The sequence below is a fragment of the Benincasa hispida genome, chromosome 8 (genome assembly GCF_009727055.1).
Source record: "Benincasa hispida cultivar B227 chromosome 8, ASM972705v1, whole genome shotgun sequence".
NCBI classification, from domain to species: domain Eukaryota; kingdom Viridiplantae; phylum Streptophyta; class Magnoliopsida; order Cucurbitales; family Cucurbitaceae; genus Benincasa; species Benincasa hispida.
In genome coordinates, this window is record NC_052356.1 from 43737932 (window position 1) to 43758884 (window position 20953).

General features: G+C 32.9%; 1 protein-coding gene across 4 annotated transcripts; it reads left to right on the top strand.

Annotated features, from left to right (window-relative positions):
- Window positions 1-7442: 7442 nt before the first annotated feature.
- Window positions 7443-10619, top strand: LOC120082746 (protein TAPETUM DETERMINANT 1-like). 4 transcript variants are annotated; one of them, XM_039038031.1, is made up of 5 exons: window positions 7453-7598; window positions 7687-8126; window positions 8232-8438; window positions 8712-8804; window positions 9769-10619. In XM_039038031.1, exons 3-5 carry the CDS (start codon window positions 8360-8362, stop codon window positions 10113-10115), a joined length of 519 nt encoding a protein of 172 aa, XP_038893959.1. In that variant the 5' UTR covers window positions 7453-7598; window positions 7687-8126; window positions 8232-8359; the 3' UTR covers window positions 10116-10619. The 4 variants fall into 4 exon arrangements, with proteins under 4 accessions (XP_038893960.1, XP_038893959.1, XP_038893961.1 ...); XM_039038033.1 differs by having other exon boundaries at window positions 7687-7752; XM_039038032.1 differs by lacking the exon at window positions 7687-8126 and having other exon boundaries at window positions 7443-7686.
- The last annotated feature ends 10334 nt before the right edge of the window (window positions 10620-20953 follow it).

Genomic DNA, 20953 nt, shown 5'->3' on the forward strand with positions numbered 1-20953 from the left:
TGAGGATCAACATCCAAGATACAACTTAAAAAGTTTATAGTATGTGGATAAGGTTGGATACATTATCTTGGTAATACTATGGATATGACCCACTTTGTATTTGATACAAATACAATGATCCAATACGGTCGTGTAGGGGATATGCGAGTGGGGGTATTCTATGCAATAAGTTTGCATATGATCTGGCCACGAAAAATTAACTTTTATATGTAACTCCGTTGATTAGTCAGGTTTCTAAGGTTGACCTAGACAGCTTAGTCTTAATTCTAAGTGAGTTATGGACACCTATTCATGAAGAATTGTTCTTTGATTTGTATGAGTGAGAACGGCCAATTTGTTGACTCAATAAGCCTACTATTTTGAGGACAAGACCAAGTGGGGAGCTGGGAACATAATTTCACGATATGGAATTCACTCATTCCTGACTTTAGCATAAGTAGATGAGTGTTCCCTCAAGTGGTGTCTCTAGGACTTGAACAAAAGGCCCTACCTTTCATTGACTCGAGAGGGTTTCTGTTTGATGGTTGGACCTCAAACAGGATGTTCATAAGAAGAGTATTGGTACTTAAGGATGTAGAGGTAACCCAGGGGTAAAACGGTAATTTGAGTCAGCTGGTGTTATGAACACTCGTGAAAGACTAACTTGCTATTATTGATCAATATTCGTAGATAAAAAAATATATCTGTGTGAGATGAATGCAACTGTGAGTCTATAATGGAGTGTACCCACAGTTAACAAATATTGATTAACTTGGATAATGAGTTCAGCCAATTAATCTCATATCGTTGGAGTTTCTGATCTATAGGTTCATTAGGTCCCACCGATAGCTCATAAAGGCTATTGAGGTAATTAAAGTAATTTGAAATGTTCAAATTTACTAAGAGATAGAATATAATGCATGGTGATACATTATAGTACAAAGTTTGCATTTTAATTAAACTTTATAATATAAATTTATTTTGAATTTGATTCAAAAATTGATTTAATGGGAGAATTAAATAACTAAATATTTGGAGGAGTTTAAATATTAAATTTAATAGGAATAGAATTCATATTAAAACTATATGTTAAAATTAATGCACATTAGACCCACATTAAAACTATAGGTAATATGAGAGAAAATAATTGGACGGATTCAAAATTAAAATAGTGTATTAATTATTTTGATAAATTAATTATTTAATTAAATTAAATTAAACTAAATTTATTGAATTAAAACTATAGATTATGAGATAGGGATGTATTAGAATTATACATTTAATTAAACGTGGGATATTTAATTATTATTAATTAATTTGACTAATCAATAATTATTTATTTATTTTAATAAAATAAATTTTGGTTTAATTTTTTTAAATTAAAATAAATTTATGTTTATTTAATTAAATAAATTAAATTTGATTTAATTTATTAATTAAATAAATAATGATTTAAAATAAATTAGTTATAACAAACTCCCAACATGAAGTTATATGAGAGTGTCACAAAATTAGTTTTTGATCTCTCTAACTTTTGGTGAAATCTTATCGATAAGATGTTTTTGTTGGTGTTCACTTGTTTTGCAGGAGAGGAATCAACATCCAAAAAGTTGAGGCAATCAAAAGTATAGGTTTCTAGATTTTATTTCCTTTATTAATTTGTTATTAAATTTTGAAAATGATACAAAATTCAGCCATATCAGAATTTAATTAACGAATTAAAATTTTCTTATTTATTTAAGGTGAGATTTGCATTATGTTGGATTTTGGTGTGAACTAATTTGGTTAATTGACTTTGAAATTTACAATTTTTTTCTTTATACATTCATGTAAGTGCGTCTTGGACATTTAAGTTGTAAGTTAAGTTTCTCTAAGTTTGGGTCTGCTTTAAGTCTCCTACTAATAAAGATTCGTGAAATTCGAGACCATTTTTGCCCAAAAATGGTAGAAAACAAATGTATAGAGGTTGTAAACACAAAAAGATATTTTAGAGTGGCGGAAGTTTTTCTAGGATAAAGTCTGTAAAATTAATGTAATTTTATTCTTTAATTTTATTCTAGGGCCAATTAAGCAATTCATATAATTTTTAAATGCACATTTAAATATAATACCACCTTAGGTTAAGTATGCTCATACATTTTTATATATTATAATAGTTATAATGTATGTGATAATGCATGATTATTTAATTTAGTGATTTACTTAATATAATGGTTATGTTAATTTGATGAAATAAATAAAGCATGAAACATTGTAATTACATAGTTTAAATATAAACAGTTATATTTAATGCAATGTGTAGAGCATGCTTGTATGATTTTTATGTTTAGATTAGTATAAGGAGTTATGTTAATTAAATATGAAAATCAGAATGCATTGAGTATGACACATCCATAGTAATAATATATTGTTATATTATATTCATGCAATACATTTTTTATGATTTAATTATTTAATTAATTAGAATATGATTGTTAATTAAATTAAATCATAGGGAGCATGATAGACTAATCATTAAAATTTGAAAATAGTTTTTTTTAAAAATAATGATTAGAAACCGTCAATCTGTAATAAAAAATTACATGAAAATATAAGATCATAGGATAAATTAATTAATTTTAAATTATATAAAATTAATTAGATGTAATATCATTTTAATTCTTATAGGATTAGAATTATTTCTTACTTAGTTTTTAAATAGTTTTAATAGACTAGGTAGGAAAAACATTACTATGATTATAAGGAAACTCTATTAGTTCTGTCTAGAGTGGAGGTATTTAAGTTGACGGTTCACAAAACACCTCCTACCTGGGAACTGACTAGGAACTTGAGTTGAATTATTCATAGTTTAATGTTAACATGCAATGTCACTAAGTTAATTAAAATAGTTTAATTCACCTAAAAAATAGTGTGAAGACCTTTTTATAAGAGTTATAATAGGCATAAACTTAGATAAATTGACTAATTTATCTAAGCTAAATAACCCTAAAATACGGTAGGACACTTTAGTGGGAGAAAAAGTACAAAACGAGATATTTTATCAAGTTTGCTCTTATGTCCCTGTATGTTCACAATGTGAGATCCAGCTACGGTTTTGTGTCGTCTTGGACGTGGCCTCCCTTCGGAAAGTGTTTGCATGGGTCAATAACAAGGTGAATGGGGAAAGTGACTTTAGTAAGTAGGAGCGGGACGTGTGTTAACATATCCTTCGGTCTCCATCCCTAGGTCATACTGTGCGATTCCCATGATCTACCTGCGTGTTGTCCTGATGCAACCATCTCTTCAGAGAGTTTGATCATAGGATTCTGAACACAGTGAACTCCTGAAAAAGATAGGGTCACTCAGGTTAATTACCAATAGTTGTCTTTCCTACCAAAAGCCTGTTGATGCGTAACTCTGGAATCTGAAAGTGGGAGGGTTACATTGACGAGGATGAGTTAAAAGTTAATGAATCCTTGATCGAACAATGGTGGCTAATGTTTATAGAAATATGAGTTATTCTGATATTACAGCTGTCTCATTTCAAAGAAGGAGTGGCTGATCACCCTTCGGTGACTGTTGCTCTAAACCCCTGAAGCATTGTTGTAAAAACTAAATAGATAGTTTATTATGGTTCTATGATTGCTTGTTTTTACTAAATTGATTGGATAGTTTACAATTGTTTGCTTGTGTGATGGGTTAAGGCAAAGATAACTAATACAATTAATGTTTGTTTTTTTATTTTATTTTCAATAATGTCTTCCTCAATTATTGTACTACTTAAAAATGAAAAACTTACAGGTGATAATTACTCTACGTGGAAGTCCAACTTGAATACAATTCTTGTTGTTGACGATCTACAATTCACCTTATCAGAGGATTGTCCTTCGGGCCCTGCTCATAATGCATCCCAGGCTGCGAAGGATGCTTATGACTGGTAATAAAGACCTGCATCTACATCTTGGCGAGCTTATATGAAGTTTTGTTCAAGAAGCATGAGGTTATGAAAATTGCGAGGGAGGTTATGGAATCTCTCTAGTAGATGTTTGGAAAATCGTCCTATCAGCTCCACATGATACCCTCAAATACATTTATAACTATCACATGAAAAAAGGGCACATTTGTTCGGGAACATATCCTGGACATGATGGTCCAGTTTAATGTGGCAGAGGAAAATGGAGTGGTTATAGACGAGCGCAGTGAGGTTCCATTCATCACGGAATCTCTTCTGAAGAGTTTTCTACAATTTCGCAGTAATGCGATGATGAACAAGATCCAATAGAACCTGACTAGACTCCTTAATTAGCTATAGACTTACCAGTCTGTCATGAAAAAGAAAAAGAGATCGATTGAAGGAGATGCAAATGTTGCTCATTCCAAAAGGAAGTTCCAGAAGGATTCATCCTCTGAAACTAAGTCTGTTCCTCAATCTTTTGCTTCGAAGAATATTCAGAAGAAAAAGGGAGATAAGGGGAATGCTCCTGCCATTGTTGTAAAAGACAAGGGAAATGCCAAGTTGGCCGACAAGGGCAGGTGTTTCCACTGCAACATGGATGGACATTGGAAGATTTCAAAAGATAAGTTTTCAGAGGTAATTACATTTTGTTTTGTTTCCCTTCTTGCTATAAAAATGAATTCATTAGAATGATCAATCAGATTAGAACATTCAAGAGAAAGACTTTCCATAAGAGCTCGAACTTCCTCATCAGAGTTACTGCTTGACTCATTTCATCATCTGATAGGGTAGCAGTATTTTTTCTTCTCAGAAAGTTTGGACATTCATTGTGATAAGTGTATGAACCCGTCACACTTTTTACATCTAAATTTTTTCCTTTGATACATTGACTACTGCTGATTTTCATCAATTCATATATATATATATACACATATATTTTGCTCTTAGAACTTTCATTACTCATTGCGGATTGTAGTACAATTCCTTTGAACTTCTTCTTAGGTTGACCTACAAGGGATATTTCAAATCTTTGAAAGGATCCAAATTGTTCATCAACTTTCATATTGGCAATATCATGGGACTCTTCAATAATTGTGACCTTCATATCAAATCTTTTAGGTAAAGAGTGCAAAACTTTCTGAACAATATTTTCCTCTAAAATTTTCTCTCTGAGGGAAAAATGGCAATGTTCAGAAGACATATGTTAAACTCTGCAATAGTTTCATCATCAAGCATCTTTAAATATTCAAATTTGATAGTCAAGAGCTGCAGCCTTGACATCTTCACCTTAGATGTTCCTTCATGGGCAACAACAAGTATATCCCAAGCCTCCTTTGCTGAAACACAAGTATTGATCAATCTGAATATATTTTTATCTGCTCCATTGAAGATTGCATCCAGAGCATGAGAGTTTCTTAATGATACTTCAACTTCAACCTCTGTCCAATCTCTTTTAGGTTTGGGACTAACAACTCCATTCTTATCAGCAACTTGAGGAGGAAACCATCCAGTCACAACAACCTTCCATGACTTGCTATCAATATATTTGAGAAAAGCAATAATCTGAGCTTTTTAGTATGAATAATTCATTCTATCTGAAACAAGAAAACGAGTAGTCGATCCATCTTCCCTAATCAACTCCAATGAATACTCAATGAACTAGCAGTCAACCCGACACTAATTAAAAAAATAGGTGGATCTAACACAGAATACAATGTCAAGTACGGCGTCACAAACAATATGTATGAAAAGTGGGCAACATGAAAACAAACAGAAAAATAACGACAAAGAGATTGGTCACCCAGTTTGGTGCAAAAACACCACGTTTAGGGGACACTATGCCTGGTGAATGAAACTTCATTATAAAGAGTCTAGCAATTACAACGAAAGTACTTATTTGGTAACCTCCTTCTTCAGTGACTCACATATAGTTTCCTCTTTAGTTTTAACTTAGGCCCCCCCTATATTTGAGCTCTTCTCATTTTCATAATAATGTTTCTTCAAGCTTTTTATGAGAACCCCTCAATACAACATACTTAGACCCCCCCTAAGAGTGAGATCCCCCCACATTCATCATATTTAGACTCCTTCTAAGTATGAGTTTTCATCATCTTCAACGTACTTAGGCTCCCCCTAAATGCAATATCAAATCAAACTCCTCCCGAGTTCTACAATGGTTGCTAAACCAAAAATCTTAACGATAAATACAAAGATTTTCAATAACAATATATGGAGGTTAAGGCTTAAACAGACCTTAAACTCAAAACTCTTAATACACACTTTTCTAATAAGGCAACTAACCCTAAAAATGAATAAGAGTACAATATAAATAAAGCTAGTAATGGGAATATATTTCTTGAGTGAATAAATATTCTTTGCAGGAAAATAAGGAAGACAGACACGGAAATCTGCAACTCACGTAGAGAGATATAAAAAAGATATTCTACAGAATCTATTAGCAAACATGTAACAATATTTATGACAATTTCTTTGACATGTTGTTTAAGTTTTTCTTGTAATAAAATCAGCCAACCACACTGCACCTCTGTAATAAAATTGACCAATCACATTGCAGTAACAAGGAAGATTAAACTAACCTTAATTGAGGCTTCAACAGTAAATTTTTATTTTTTGGGGAAGAGAGTTTGCCTACAATAGAGTAAAAACTGCATACTGGTGTCGTGTAGGTTATACACGCTCTGATTCTTAAGTCAGAAAGAGTTCGAAGGTTCTCAATCAATTAACTTACCTTGCTTCTCTCCCTTCTTCTCTATTTATAGGCTCCTATTGTCATCCGTTGCCTCCTCTATCTTCTAATCACCCTTTCCTTATTCTTTTAGGATTCACAGACTGAGGTCGACTCACTCGATATTCTTCCAAGATTGGTCCGGGTTTCTTCCTTTCGACTTTGGTATTTTGGGCTTTCGACTAATGGGCTTACCCTGGTGGCTTAGTATAGGCCTCGACTTGGATAAGAGCGATCAGGCCTAATTGGTTATCAACCCATCTTTTTAATCTTCTTCTCTTCTCTAATTGACGTTTTCTTTTACCCTTGGTTCTAGAATTCATTCATAACAGAATTCCTAATCAATTTTAAAATACAAAACGAAGTTTTAGAAAACTAATTGGATGAAATTTTATAAGAACTCATAATGTACCACGTCACAAACTAAATTTATATATATATTAAAAAAAACTAAATAGAAAATTGAGATGGCACTGGCAGTGGAGTTAAATTAAAACAATAATAGCTAATAATGGAAGAGGGCCCACAGCAGTACACGTAATGTGAAAAAAAGAAAAATCATTCTCCTGCTCCACTGTGGAACCAAGAATATTAAAGGAATTTTATATTAACTTGGATATAAATAAATTAGAAAAAAGAAAAAAGAAAAAAGAAAAAAGAATCACATCCAATCCAAGCCCCGAGGCTGGTAGCCTCGGTGGATAAATATTGCACACGTGACGGTTACCTCCCCCCACTACAATACTACTTTATATAGCTGCCTGTCACATCTTTAATTCCCATTTATTTTCATTTTTACCACCCCTTTTTTTTGTTTTATTGATTTTGAACCCCACCCCTCAACCTCCTTCTCCTCCCATCTTCCGACAAATCGCCGCCCATCGCCGCCGTCTGTGTTTCACTCTCCTCTAGGGTTTATCACTTTTCTCCATTGTATTTGTATGTCTCTTCTTTCATTAAATGCGTTCAAACAAAACGTAGCGATGATATTCACTTTTTGAGGATCGTGGTGCTTTGTTATTTTCAGGTATCCACGATTTCCTTCTGCCATTTTTGTCTCTCCTCCCCTCAACTTTCTGCTCCATTTTCCTCTGTACGTACACTCCATTCTTTCCTTTTTTTTTTTTCTGTTTCACTTTTTCTCTCTTACTTTTCTGTCTTACCTGTTCTTTCTCTCGCATGCTTTTGAATTTCCTCCGTATTCTTCCCTTTTCTCTCTTTCGTTTTTTTGTCCTTCTTCCTCCATAACTGCTACTTCTCTTACACCGATTATTACCTCTGCTCAAGCTTTTCTCTGCCGCGTATTCCTCTTTTTCTTACACGGCTTCTGCTTTGTCGTTTCATTAATTTCGCCTGCACCTACTGGTGGGGTAACTACTAAGTATAGCCTGTGATTCTGACCACTGTTCAGGCTTTGCGATTCTTTAAGGCAATGGTTCTTCGTTTAAAGTCAATCAACTTCTCTCTGTATATCTCTTTGTTTCGACGGCTATTGTTCTCTTTTTGACTGATTGGTTTTTTAAATACCATTTTCTCTAATGATGTGATGTTTTCATTCTTTTCCCAACGCAGGTTTTTTTAGTTTCTGAAGTTTTTCTCTCTTATAAAGGATCGGATTCACTTTCCGATTCCGACTTCCATCTCTCCGATTTCTTGTACAACAGTTCTTTCCGGAGTCCACAGGATTAATCCTGTTATAAATGATGAAAGCTCCGCGAGTATTGGTGATTTTCGCTTTGGTTTTCTTCATCTTCTTTTTGGTATCTGCTTTTCTTACAGGTCTGTTTCATCTCTCGCAGTTCGTTCTTCCGTTTTGTTTTCAATTTGTTTTTACCGCGTTTTGATTTGTTATGCTTTTACGTCGCTTCTCTCTCTCTCTCTCTCTCTCTCTCTGTGTGTGTGTTACCTTTTGTTTTGTCTTCTTCTTTCTGTATATTTTATTTGTTCTTCAATCATTGTTTTCCTTTGTCCTTTTCTGGTGCGTATAGAAACAAAGATATTATTCTTCTTCTACTACTTTTTTACATCATTCTCTTCCTTACATGAATGCAGATCTGGATATTATGAACTCGAGTCCACCGAGTTTCCTTCGATTGGGGTTGAATACCACAATAGTCGCCCCTCATCGGAAGCTTCTCCTCACTAGTAAGTTTATGAAATCTGATTAAATCTTTGTGTCGTAAATGTTACAACAGATTCGTTAACGGAGGATTCGTTATTCTTTTTTGCGTTCGTTGTGCAGAATTCTTTTTGTTTAAAATATCCGTTTGATTTTGGAATTATGATCTCGGGGTTGGGGGAAGGGATTGAAGAGATTGGGTACTCAATTGCATAAATGGTTGATTTGGTGTCAGAATTGCACGCCCATCCATTCTTAGTAATGAAGCTAAGGCGCACCTTTTTCTATGTAGCTTTCCACCCTTTCTTTCTGCTCTTTTATCTATATGGCCTTTCTGTAGCTGTTTTTAGAGAAATCTTCTTTAATTGATCCCATATACCCACCAACCTTTCTTCCTTTTTCTGTCCATAATTCATTGATTACGTAAAAGCAACCTTTGGCCCGAAAGCGGAGCATTATAATGCCTTTCTCAGTTTTAGCTTTTGTGTATAGCTTCTGATTTATTCATTGCTTTGACGAAAAAGCTCTACCGTTGAGTGTGTATATAAAATTATATAAAACGATTAGCTAATGCGTGGACTCTCTTTAGTGGGATTGTTGAGGGTACAGTTTTATTAGTTTTAAATTTTCATATGAATGTAATGGGCGTATTTCTGAATTTTAAAATTTGTTATGTCTAACAAATGGACTCAATTTTGATAATGCTGCCGCGGATTTTTCTTTTTCATACTCTCTTTACTCTTTACCTGCCCTCTATTGCCTTTGAATTTGCTTTATCTTTTATAATTGCTTATTTATGCTTTCTCAACACATCCTTTATGACTTCCAGAAAGTGTAGTTTGTGTGTCTGTAGATGTTTTCCCATTGGTGGGTCGATATTTATTTATAAGAGTAATGTTTGCACGTGGGTGGTACCTTGAACTATGCCCTATATACGAAGCTAACAAATGACGTCGAGCTGTTTGGTTCTTTATTTCAATGTGCCTTTAGGACAAGCAACAATTGAGGAACCAACCAGAATTTGGGGAGAAAAGTGTACAAAGTCAGACATTGTGATTAACCAAGGCCCCACAGCTCCACTTCCAACTGGTATCCCCACCTACACTGTGGAAGTAGTGAATGCTTGTGTCACTGGATGTGAGATCTATGGTATTCATTTCAAATGCGGTTGGTTTAGCTCAGCCCACCTCATCAATCCCAGAATCTTCAAACGCCTACGTTACGACGACTGTCTCGTGAACGATGGCAAGCCTCTTGTCTATGGCGGTACACTCTCGTTCCAGTATGCAAACACTTTTCCTTACCCACTTTCAGTCTCCTCAGTTGCCTGCAACTGAAATGAGTCAAATGACACACACCAAACCGATTAGGAGACGCTCATATGAAGCACTTGAAGCAGCAGCAGGTACTTTAGTCGATTTACTGATTGACGATGGCCCCCCCAACCTGCCTTTTCTTTTCAGTTTTTTGGGTTCTGCTTTTGCTTTATATGTGTGTGGCCTGTTAGAATGGTTGTTTTCTGTTGTTTCTTTTTTCTTTCTAGAGAGGTTTGATTTTGATTTTGATATATTTTTTTTGTCATCTTGAGTTGGTGGAGGGGTAAGGTTTGTGGGTTTAATAATGGTCATTGCACCAACTTTGCATATACATATTATAGATGGTGAGTTAGGCAAGAATTGATAGGAATCTACTTCATTTTGATATCTTTTTTGGGTAGGAAGGCCAAGTGTATATATACAGTTATATAGATTCTGATATAGTACTGTGTTAGTTTGACAAGTTGATGAGATTTAAAGCCATTATATGCAGAATATCTCTCCACCTGTTCGTTTGCTTACTAATCAATGACCCTCTTAATATTTTGTAGGCCATGATCAATTAATATAGAAAGAAAGCTAGTTTTCTTTTTCTTCTCTTTTGGGTTGTTTTTTTTTTTTCCTTTTTCCATTAAACGTGATGATAGATTTCTTCCCTTAAGCTTTATTTGGTGTGGTTTTGTCCGTGTGTTTGTGGATTTTAGCGTTATTTTTCTAACCATTAACACTATATTAGTTGTAAAAGACAAAACCCGAAAGTAAGCCCTTTTGGAAACGACAATAATATTAGATCTAAAGATCAGGAGAATTCATCATACACAGGAAAAGAAGAAAATGATGATTCATAGTGTTGAATGGACGATAGATTTCTTTCCTAACCATCCTCTCTAGTCGCGAGGAATGTGTTGATAATGGGTTAGGTGTTCTATTAAGTCTACTATGATGATTTGACAATGACTTTTGAGTATTAAGTTTCTTTTTGAAAATTTTGGAACTCTTTTCGTATAATTTTTATTATCTGTGCTTTGAGATCATATGTTTTGTTTTTATTTATTTGTTTGTTCTTATTTTTATTTTAAAGAAACCAAATTTTATTTTTTAAATAGAAAAAGGATTCTCCGAGCAAAATGACGAACTCATTTACAAATATAACAAAATAGAAAAAAAAAATTCTCAATCCATTGAAAAAACTTTTTTTTTCTTTTTTCTTTTTTTCTATATTTAAGATATTTCAGATAGTTTTGTTATTTAAAACAATAGTTTTTAGATAATAATTAGAAAGTTAATAACTAGATTTGAAAAATAAACGCAAGTTTTCAAAATTTATTTTAAAATATTTCAAGCAGGTTTGTTATTTAAAACAACAATTTTTAGATAACATCTAGAAAGTTAATAACTAGATTTGAAAAATAAATGCAAGTTTTCTAAATTTATTTCATTCTGATTTTTTTAATTAAGAATTCAATACCTCTTTATAAAAAAGGTCAAAATTATATAAAAGAGGTTTGGAATTTGCAGAAAAAATTATTCCTTAAACCCCAAAATTCCATTTAGTATTTATTTTGTTTTTTGTTTTTGATTTTTTAAAATTAAGGGTGTGTTTGGATTAACTTTTCAAAATAAGTCATTTTAGAAAAAAAATTAATGTGTTTGGTAATTACTCAAAATAGCTTTTGGAACACATCTAAAATTCATTTTATATTTTATTGAATAGGGAATTTCTTATAAATATAAAAATCCATAAAATATTTATAACAAAAAGTTCAAGTTATAAGATGTAAATATTTTTATTTTTTTTTATATTTAAAAAGATCACTTTTAAATAATCTTTATCAAAAGAGTTTAAATAAAATTGGCTTTTCTAAAAAAAAATATTTTATTCTCTAGTTAATCCAAATGGGCCCTAAGTCTCTTTTCTCTTAATTTCTTACAATAATTTTTATTTTTATTGAGTAAATTAATTGAATTCTTAGCCAAATTCTAAAAACAAAAATAAGGTTTTAAAAACTCAAAACATGGCTTGAATAAACATGGGTATAAAGAATTTAGTTAAGCAAGAGATTTAGAGATGGAATAAGCATTTATATGCTTATTTTTTTTGGAACTAAAAACAAAAAATTAAGACCTAGTTTGATAACCATTTGGTTTTTAGTTTTAGTTTTTGAAAAATTAAATTTATAGACATTACACTTATTTTCAAATTTCTTTCTTTGTTATCAACTTCTTATCAATGGTTTAAAAAATTGAACGAAAATTTGAAAACTAAAAAAATAGTTTTTAAAAACTTGTTTTGTTTTTTAAATTTGGTTAATAATTCAACAATTTTACTCAAAAAATATGCAAATCATGAAGTTGAAAAGAAATAGATTTAATTTTTAAAAAATGAAAATTAAAAATAAAAAAGAAATAATTATCAAACAAGTTAAAATAATTTGTTACAAGTTTGGAATTTGTGCCCTTAGGTTCGGAGAATGAGACAATTGGAGGGATAGGGTGAGAGGACCGGGAGGGAATGTGTGTTTTTTATTATTTTTTTAATATAATAACCATATATATATATTAAAAAAATTGTATCGTCAGCATTAAACAATGGTTTTTATGAATTGAGCTACCAAAATTAAGTACTTTCTAAGCATTGGGAACTTATTGTTCAAGTTTGACAGGTATGGTCTAATTCGACATAAATGTTACAGAATTTCGTACAAGTGTGTTTCATTAGTGATCTAAAATGTAGGAACTTAGGAAACAAATCATTCATGAGAATTAAGAGACGAGATGGAAAATAAAGTTGTCATATTTTTAGATTTCAATGTGTTTGGTAGTGAATTTGGAAACTAAAATCCATATAATATATATACCTTTTATACTGGTTAATGTTAGGCAGATCAGAAGGTTGCATATTCGGCTCTGTATTTAAATTGTAATTAGTATATAATAATATGAGTTCATTAATCCCATTTGACTTATAAGATTCAAAAGAATTATATAGTATGGTTATTTTCAATTAAAAGAAAATAGTAACCGAACATTAGGCACCCGTAGTATGTGTGGCTTTGGACCATTTTGAAGGTAGTATTTAGAAGGCCCAATGGGCCCAAACTCTCACCCGTCTTCTATACAATCTGACATCAAGAACTCATGATCAATTCAGCATTTCTTTGGCATTCCAATTTTCAATTTCTTTTTCGAGGGCAGTTAAAAATGGAACCAGGTTCTAAAATTCTATGAATTGGAGTTTAACGCAGTAGCTTGGGGAGAAAGTCAAGAGAGAGCCAGAGGAGAGTGAAAGTAAAATATTTTGTTCGTCACATTAACCCCCTAACGGAATAGTTTAGACATTAATTTAAAATACAGTGACCAAACTTCAAAATTTTAAAGTCCGAGGATTAAAATAAAACCAAAAAAATATGAGGTTCATTCTTCTACCACTTTTCTGAAGTCCACACAAATGTATTAAATGTATTTTTTAGGCTAAGCATATATAGGTTTTTTTTCCTTATTAGGATAAATGTCCAACCACATTGTTTTAGACAAGAACACTACAACAAATACACCATACACTGATATCACAAATGAAGGGAGAATATTATCTGAAAAAATATCTTTTTAAATTAAAGGAAACAATTTTAAGAAGATGTCAATGTTGCTATAGCACGAGTAAATTTGTTATCCTCTCTAGAAATATGAAAAAAAACTATCTTTACGACATTTCTAAAGAAAAAAATATCCTCAATGAAAATTGCACTGTTGATCTTTGGTTCAGGGTGTTCTCTGATCTTCTTTGATTGCTTATTTTCATTAACTTAGTCCTCAAGTAATTATGAGAACTACATATATCTATATTAAAGTTGCAAAATGCCCTTCAACTTGTGGATTTTGAGCAGTCCATCTGATAATTTAGTCAAATTATTGAATGGCCATCTTATCAAACAATAGTTAACCATATCCTTCAAATGAAATGATTCCACATGCAAGAGGAGACAAATAGCCTTTTATTTGGATTATGGAAAGTGGGCTAATTTCCAGCCTAACTTATAAGACAGCTTCCTGTCTTATTTCCAATGCACTTTTTCAAAGAACAACACATTCAATATAGAGCAATAATCAGGTATATACTCCTCTTTTCTCCGCTACATAAATAATAAATTTAAAAAATTATTTTTTCAAAAAAATAAAATGGTCACATGTCATTCTTTCATTGAATGCAGTTTCGATTGCACAGAAGAACTGGACCCAAGTTTTTTTTTTCAACCAATTGTATTATTACTTATAGGGTGAAAGCAATTTATAGGTTTTGAAAATTGTGGTGATAGAAAAAGTAAATCAAATTGTTTCTTTTTTGAGAGAAAAAAAAGTTTTTTAAAGTGAAACATAATTTTGAAGTTTATCCGTGTAATCTTTAATTTTGTGAAGAACTTGCAAACTTTTCAAAAGAGAAATTGACCTAAACCCTAACTAGTTCGTACCTTTCTGAAGAAAGAAAAATTAATTAATAAATAAACAAACCCCCAACACCTTCAAGTGAATGTATAAATTTTAGGTATGAGAAAATTATATTGGATTTTTCTTTTTGCTTTATATGTACATTTCCCTATCCTTTTTCAATTCTTTTTACTTTCTAACTTGGGGTTTAATTTAAATTTGAGCCTCACTTTATTTATTTTAAACTTTAATGTGTGTCACGTATACTTTAGTTGTTAGGAGCATAGTCGGACCATAAAAATTGACCTGGAAAAGAAGATATAAATTTAAAGAGTGTATAGAATACGGGTTACTAAATGGATTCTCATTAAAACGATTTATGGTATATTTCAGAATGATTTTGAGATTCTCAAAATTATTTTTTCTCTTGCCAAAATTATTATTATTTTTTTTTTTTAAATGATGGTGTTTGACCTCACCTAAAATTGATTTTAGAGGAATTAGTTGATATGTGATTTTTGTTAAGTGATTGACTTGAATGAGTCTAAAATGACTATCTAATTCAATTTTTGTTAAAATATTGTTGGTTAGCTATTTGTGAAATCGTTTTTCCTAATTTTAAATACTGGAATAAAATATGATAGACGTTGTCATTAAATTGTTAAATAAAAAAAAGTAATTATATACATTTTGAATTTTCTTTTAATATCTATTATAAATATTCACTTTACTCAAAATATCAACTATGCATATAAGAATTTAACATCAAAATATATAGAACTAGATATTTACCATAATTATTTAGTTAAATATAATTTCTCAAATAGAAAATACAATTTTGAACGTAAATAACTCTAAATTTACTTTTAGAACCAAACATAATAATTTAAAATTATTTTTAAATATTCGAAAATCACTTAGAAAAAATTTGAAACCAAATATAAATCAATTTTACAAAATCAATTTACCTAAATTTCTTTTTTAAAATCACTACTCTAACTATCATAGCCTATCTAAACTACATCTCTTTCTCTTATTAGTTTCAAGTTATCAAATTTATTTTTTTATTCAATGTATTGATGGGAAAATTATTTAAATATTAAATGCGTAATAATGGAAAATATTTGTATTTTAGCAGAAAGTGTGGTGGGGTCCCACAAGCCATATCCATTTCGCTATCATTTTCTTAAAACATTTTGTTTTGAATTTTCAATTGTTGAAGAATCCAGTGATAGAAATTAGAAACCAACAGATGCATTCAAAACTCAAAAGCTAACTTTTATCAGACTCAATATATATGCTTTATTCATGTGCTTCTTTTTGCACTACTTTTTACTGTTCAAAACATTTTATTTAGTCTCGTGTTGTTTAACCATTTTTTTATTTGGTTAAATCACCGATTGTTGCACAATATCATAAAAGATAGAATAAAAATTCGAATACAATACCATATATTTTAATATCATATTAAATCATCGATTGACTTAATAGCTTTAATTGATGGGTGAAAATAAGTTTAATGATATAAATACTTCCACATTTTTCAATAACAAATTCTAATTTCTGACTAGAAACTTTGAATAGTCACATTTAACACAACGTTGTTTTTTTCTTTAAAGAAGTTTTTTTTAAATAATTAAAATATATGGAAAAGAAAGAATTACATCTATTTTGTTAGAGATTTGGAATTATGGCAATATTTGTTCAAGGATGTGTCATATAATTTCTCCATGGATGTTCTTTAGGATGTCCCTGTTGGAGATGATGCCCTAAACTCTCGTTTCTTGTAGTTTGTAAACACAGTTTTGAACAAATACTTGTGATGTATAATATATGATATGTTCTTCACTTATTGTCTATAAACATTGGATGTTTTATTTGCTTTACCACAAACCAATAAACTAAAATTCCTAGTTGTCGTTTGTAACTTAAGCATGTATGTGGAGACATACAAGTAGATCATGTCTTAAGTGATAACCAAAATGGTCTGTAGTATATGGATATAGGAGGGAAACCTTATCCTGGTAACGCTACGGATGCGACCCGCTTTGTAAAATAGTTACAAGTATTGTGACTTGCTACAAATGGTCTGATCCTAATCATTCATGTGGAGACATGCGAGCAAGGACACCCTATACAAAGAAGTTTGTATAAGACCGGACCACGAAGTGTTATAGTCTCGTTATATAACGCCGTTCATGACAGAGACTTCACTTCACTAGGATGACCATAGGTAACATGACCTCAATCCTGAGTGAGTTGAGAACTCCTGTCTTTGAGGACGGTCTTTTGATTTGCATGGGTGTGAGTGACCAGATCGCCGACTCAAACCTACCACTTTGGAGATTCGTCTAATTTAGGAGTTGGGAACTCAGCTACACAAGATGGAATTCACTCCTTCCCCGAAGTAGGGGTAAGTAGATAGATTGTTCCCTTAAGGGCTGATCTCGGGGCTTGAACAATGTGGCGCCACACACCTTTTCATAGCTCGAGAGGTGTCCACACATAGTAGGAATATGTTGTATTGTTCATTAGAGGGATCAATGGTACTTAAGGAGTTAGATGTAACTATAGGGGCAAAACGATAAATTGGTCCAGTTGTACTTACGAACATCTGTGAAGGGTTATCGTACTGTTGATTGATTATATCCAATGGACACAAAAATATATCTGTGGTAAAAAGAGTTCAGCTGTCAGTCTTTAGTGGAATGTCTGGCAGTTAATGGATGGTGGATCTCATGGCTAAAGAATTTAGTAAGCTATTCACGTACCGTTGGAGCTTCGAGCCATAGGTTCATAAGGTCCCCTTGGTAGCTTAATGGATTCAAGTTGAGAATCCGTTTTTGGTTCAGTTTGAAATGTTCAAATTGACAAGAGGGAGTTCGATTATATATGATATGATTGAACTGGTTAATTATATATAATATGATTGACTTTATGTATGAGATACATTTTTTTTTTGGAAGAAAATGATATGAATAATTTATATCTAGTAGAGGAGAAAAGACTATGATTAAGGTATTGCATATGATGTGACATTAAACCATAGGTTAATGAATATAATATGATTATATTTATTATTTTTAATTGGACAATTATGGGATAATTGTGCCGGCATTTTCTTCGTAAACGTGTGATAGTGGGAGGTTCCATTCAGTGTTCATAACTGAAGAATAAAATGAAAATCGTTTTCATTTTGCAAGGGATTGTATAATTCGCTCATGGAGTGTATACAACCTATCGCATAGCAAACCGAGAGACTACACGACAGCTCAAAGTTTTTACACGATCGTATACACACACACCTCTTTCTAAATGATCGCATAGGATTTGCTAAACGATCGTCTAGCTCTTTCCTAAACGATTGGACGCTCGAGCGTTTACTAAACGATCGTCTATATGATCGCAACCTATTTATTAAACGATTGTGTACCGCTTCCTAAACGATCAAGCATTGTCTATACGATAGACCCCGACCTTCTCCAACTTGCTTGGTTGTGGTATACGATCTTCGTTTCCTCCTTCCCTCTACCAAATCCAACAGAGCCTACACCTCCTGGATTCTCACACAGAGAATATCAAGGGTTCTAAGTGGTGGTGTCATCCCCATTACTGTGTTCGTGTGGAGGCCGTTCGTGGGTAAACGACCGTTGATTTGGTGAACGATTGCTTGGATATAAAGAGCGCACCAAGTGCTGGCATGATAAACGCATATGCGCTAGAAACCTCCAAGTCGGGCAAAAGGTCTTATTCTTCAATTCGAGATTACGGCTCTTCCCGGGAAAATTAAAATCGTGCTGGTTCGATCCTTCATCATCAAAGAAGTATTTCCACATGGTGCGGTGGAATTGATCACCGAAGATGGCAGTCGAACATTTAAAGTTAATGGACAATGGATAAAGGCATATGCGGAGGAGATTTCCAACCAGAAACAGTCTCTGCAAAGTTGAAAAACCCGGATTATCCTTACTCAACTCTTGAACATTTAACTCTTCGTCATTTTACTATTACAGTATTTCACTTATATATATATATATATATATATATTATATATTATATATTGAGAATAACGACTCCACTGTCAACGCAATGGAAAACCCATGTTGATAAGAGTTAAGTTGTGAAAGGCACTTACCCGTAGTTGGATGTCCGCATGACACACGTGGGGGCAAGCCAAAATGAAAGTAAGTCACCAGGATCAACACATAAATCAATGACCGCAACTTTACTACCAAATCGGTATGAGTTTAGTCTGAGAAAGAGTGCATTGCTCGTAGTTGGATGTCTGCATGACACACGTGGGGCAAGCCAAAACGAAGGCAAGGCACTCGGATTAGTGCAAGGTTAGAAAAAAATAGCAATGAAGAAAATTTTTGTGCAAGGATAAAATCATTTCACATCCTGGAAGAAAATTTTCTTTTAAAATAAATCATGCGATGTTCCGGTATTTAGTAAAGCCCTTTTGAAAGCTAAGCTTGCAATTCCTAAGTCTTAGAAATATCTTAGGAAGAGACTTGAATAAGACTTAAGGAAATTCTGGCATATAAGATTTGAACGAAGTATTCTTGAGAAATCTAGGGAAAAAACTTTGCGGTTAATTTGCAAAAGGAATCTTTAGCTTATGCTTGAGGACAAACATTGTTTAAATTTGGGGGTGTGATAACGGGCAGAAATGCACGTTATCATAGTACTAAGTTCTTAAACAATGTTGGATTGCGTTGAAGAAATATGTTAAATTGCGTCCATTAAGTATAAAATCTATAATATTGCGGTCGCATGCGTCAAACGCATTAGAGCAGTTGATCTTTACATTTTTGTGTAGAAAATGTGTTAACGCAATGCAGAGATTGCGATCATAGGAATACATTGGTTGAGCGCAACTTTACCGCAAGACTTTGCGTTGATCGTGCCCACAAACATTCGCCCAAGAAGAATCACCGCAATTTGGTCAGCGCAAGATGGTGGGCGTATCCGGGTGAAAGGATAATTAAGAGCGATGAGACAGAAAGCTGATGACAGTCGGATCCAAATTAAGTTGACAGCCGATAATGGTCACAAAGTACATTTCGCTTTATCGATAATAATCATCCGGTGTGTCAATCAGGAATTAAAACTGTCCCATCTGTACAACTGAGAGAGAGAAGCAGTCTTTCACCATGGAAACCCTATAAATACCAAGTGCATTCTTTAGAGAAGAGGTTAAGCAGCCGATTACTTCATCACTTTACAAGTTCACGCCTTGGTCCATAGTTTTCTTTCATTTCAAGGCGGAAACGAGGAAGAAGGTGTGCCAGTAGATCGTTCCGGTAAGCTTGGGAAAGCACCGGAAGCTCCAAGACTGAGAGAGGGCCGACACCTGCAGAAGCGAGAACATTTGTAGATCAGAATAGAGATTCAGTGTAAAAAGCCTCGGTAAGCTTGGGAAATGACTTGCTGTGCATAGTTGTAACATGATCGTAAAGTTTGACGCATTCTGGAGTAACGCTAGCTAACGATCTTCTCAACCCGTTCATCGCATACTCATTGCATCTATCAACACAACTATCTTTCTCAAATCCACCGCCTTTATTTACTTCTTTTTCATCAACGCAACAACACACCCAAAATTTATTTATTTACTTGGTTACCCCAAAGTTTTCATAAATATTACCAACGTAACTATTTTCACAAGTCCCTGTGTTCGACCTTGGACTTACTAGGAAACTCAGGGGAATTTACACTTGAATTCCACTAAGGAAAGTTAAGTGCATAACGCAATCCACCAACGCATATCATCCATATTTCGATTCATAAAATAACCCATCAGCGCATCTGGGTGAAAGGCAGAATTAATCACGACGGGACAGAAAACCGATGATGGTCGAATCCGAATTAAGTTGACGGCCGCTAACGATAACAAGTACATTCAGCTTTTCGGTGCCTGGGCTAGGTTCAAGCGGCTGGTAAGAGACTGTCCACATAATGGCTTACCAGACTGCCTGCAAGTTGAGATTTTTTACCAAGGACTGAATCCCTCTTCGCAAACCGTTGCCAATGCGGCAGCCGCTGGTGGTCTTGTTACACCCCGCACATTTTTTTAGTAATAATGTAATTTCAGTAACTTTATTATTTGGAATTTCAGTAATTGTTATTAGTTCGGACTTCAAGTGTAAATGCGAGAATTTAATTGTTGGCATGAAATTATTCAAATTGGAAATTAATGGCAGGAATTAATTTTCTTTTGAAATGGAAAGGAATTAAATGTAATTATATTTATTTTCTTTTTTGGTTTTATTATTATTATTATTATTATTATTATTATTGTTGTTGTTGTTATTGTTGTTGTTGTTGTTGTTGTGTTGTTGTTTTAATAAAAAGTCAAACCCCACCCCCTTTCTTCCTCACGTTTGTGAGCCCGTCCGACATCGCCTAAAGCCGTCGCGTAAGTTTCTCTTCAT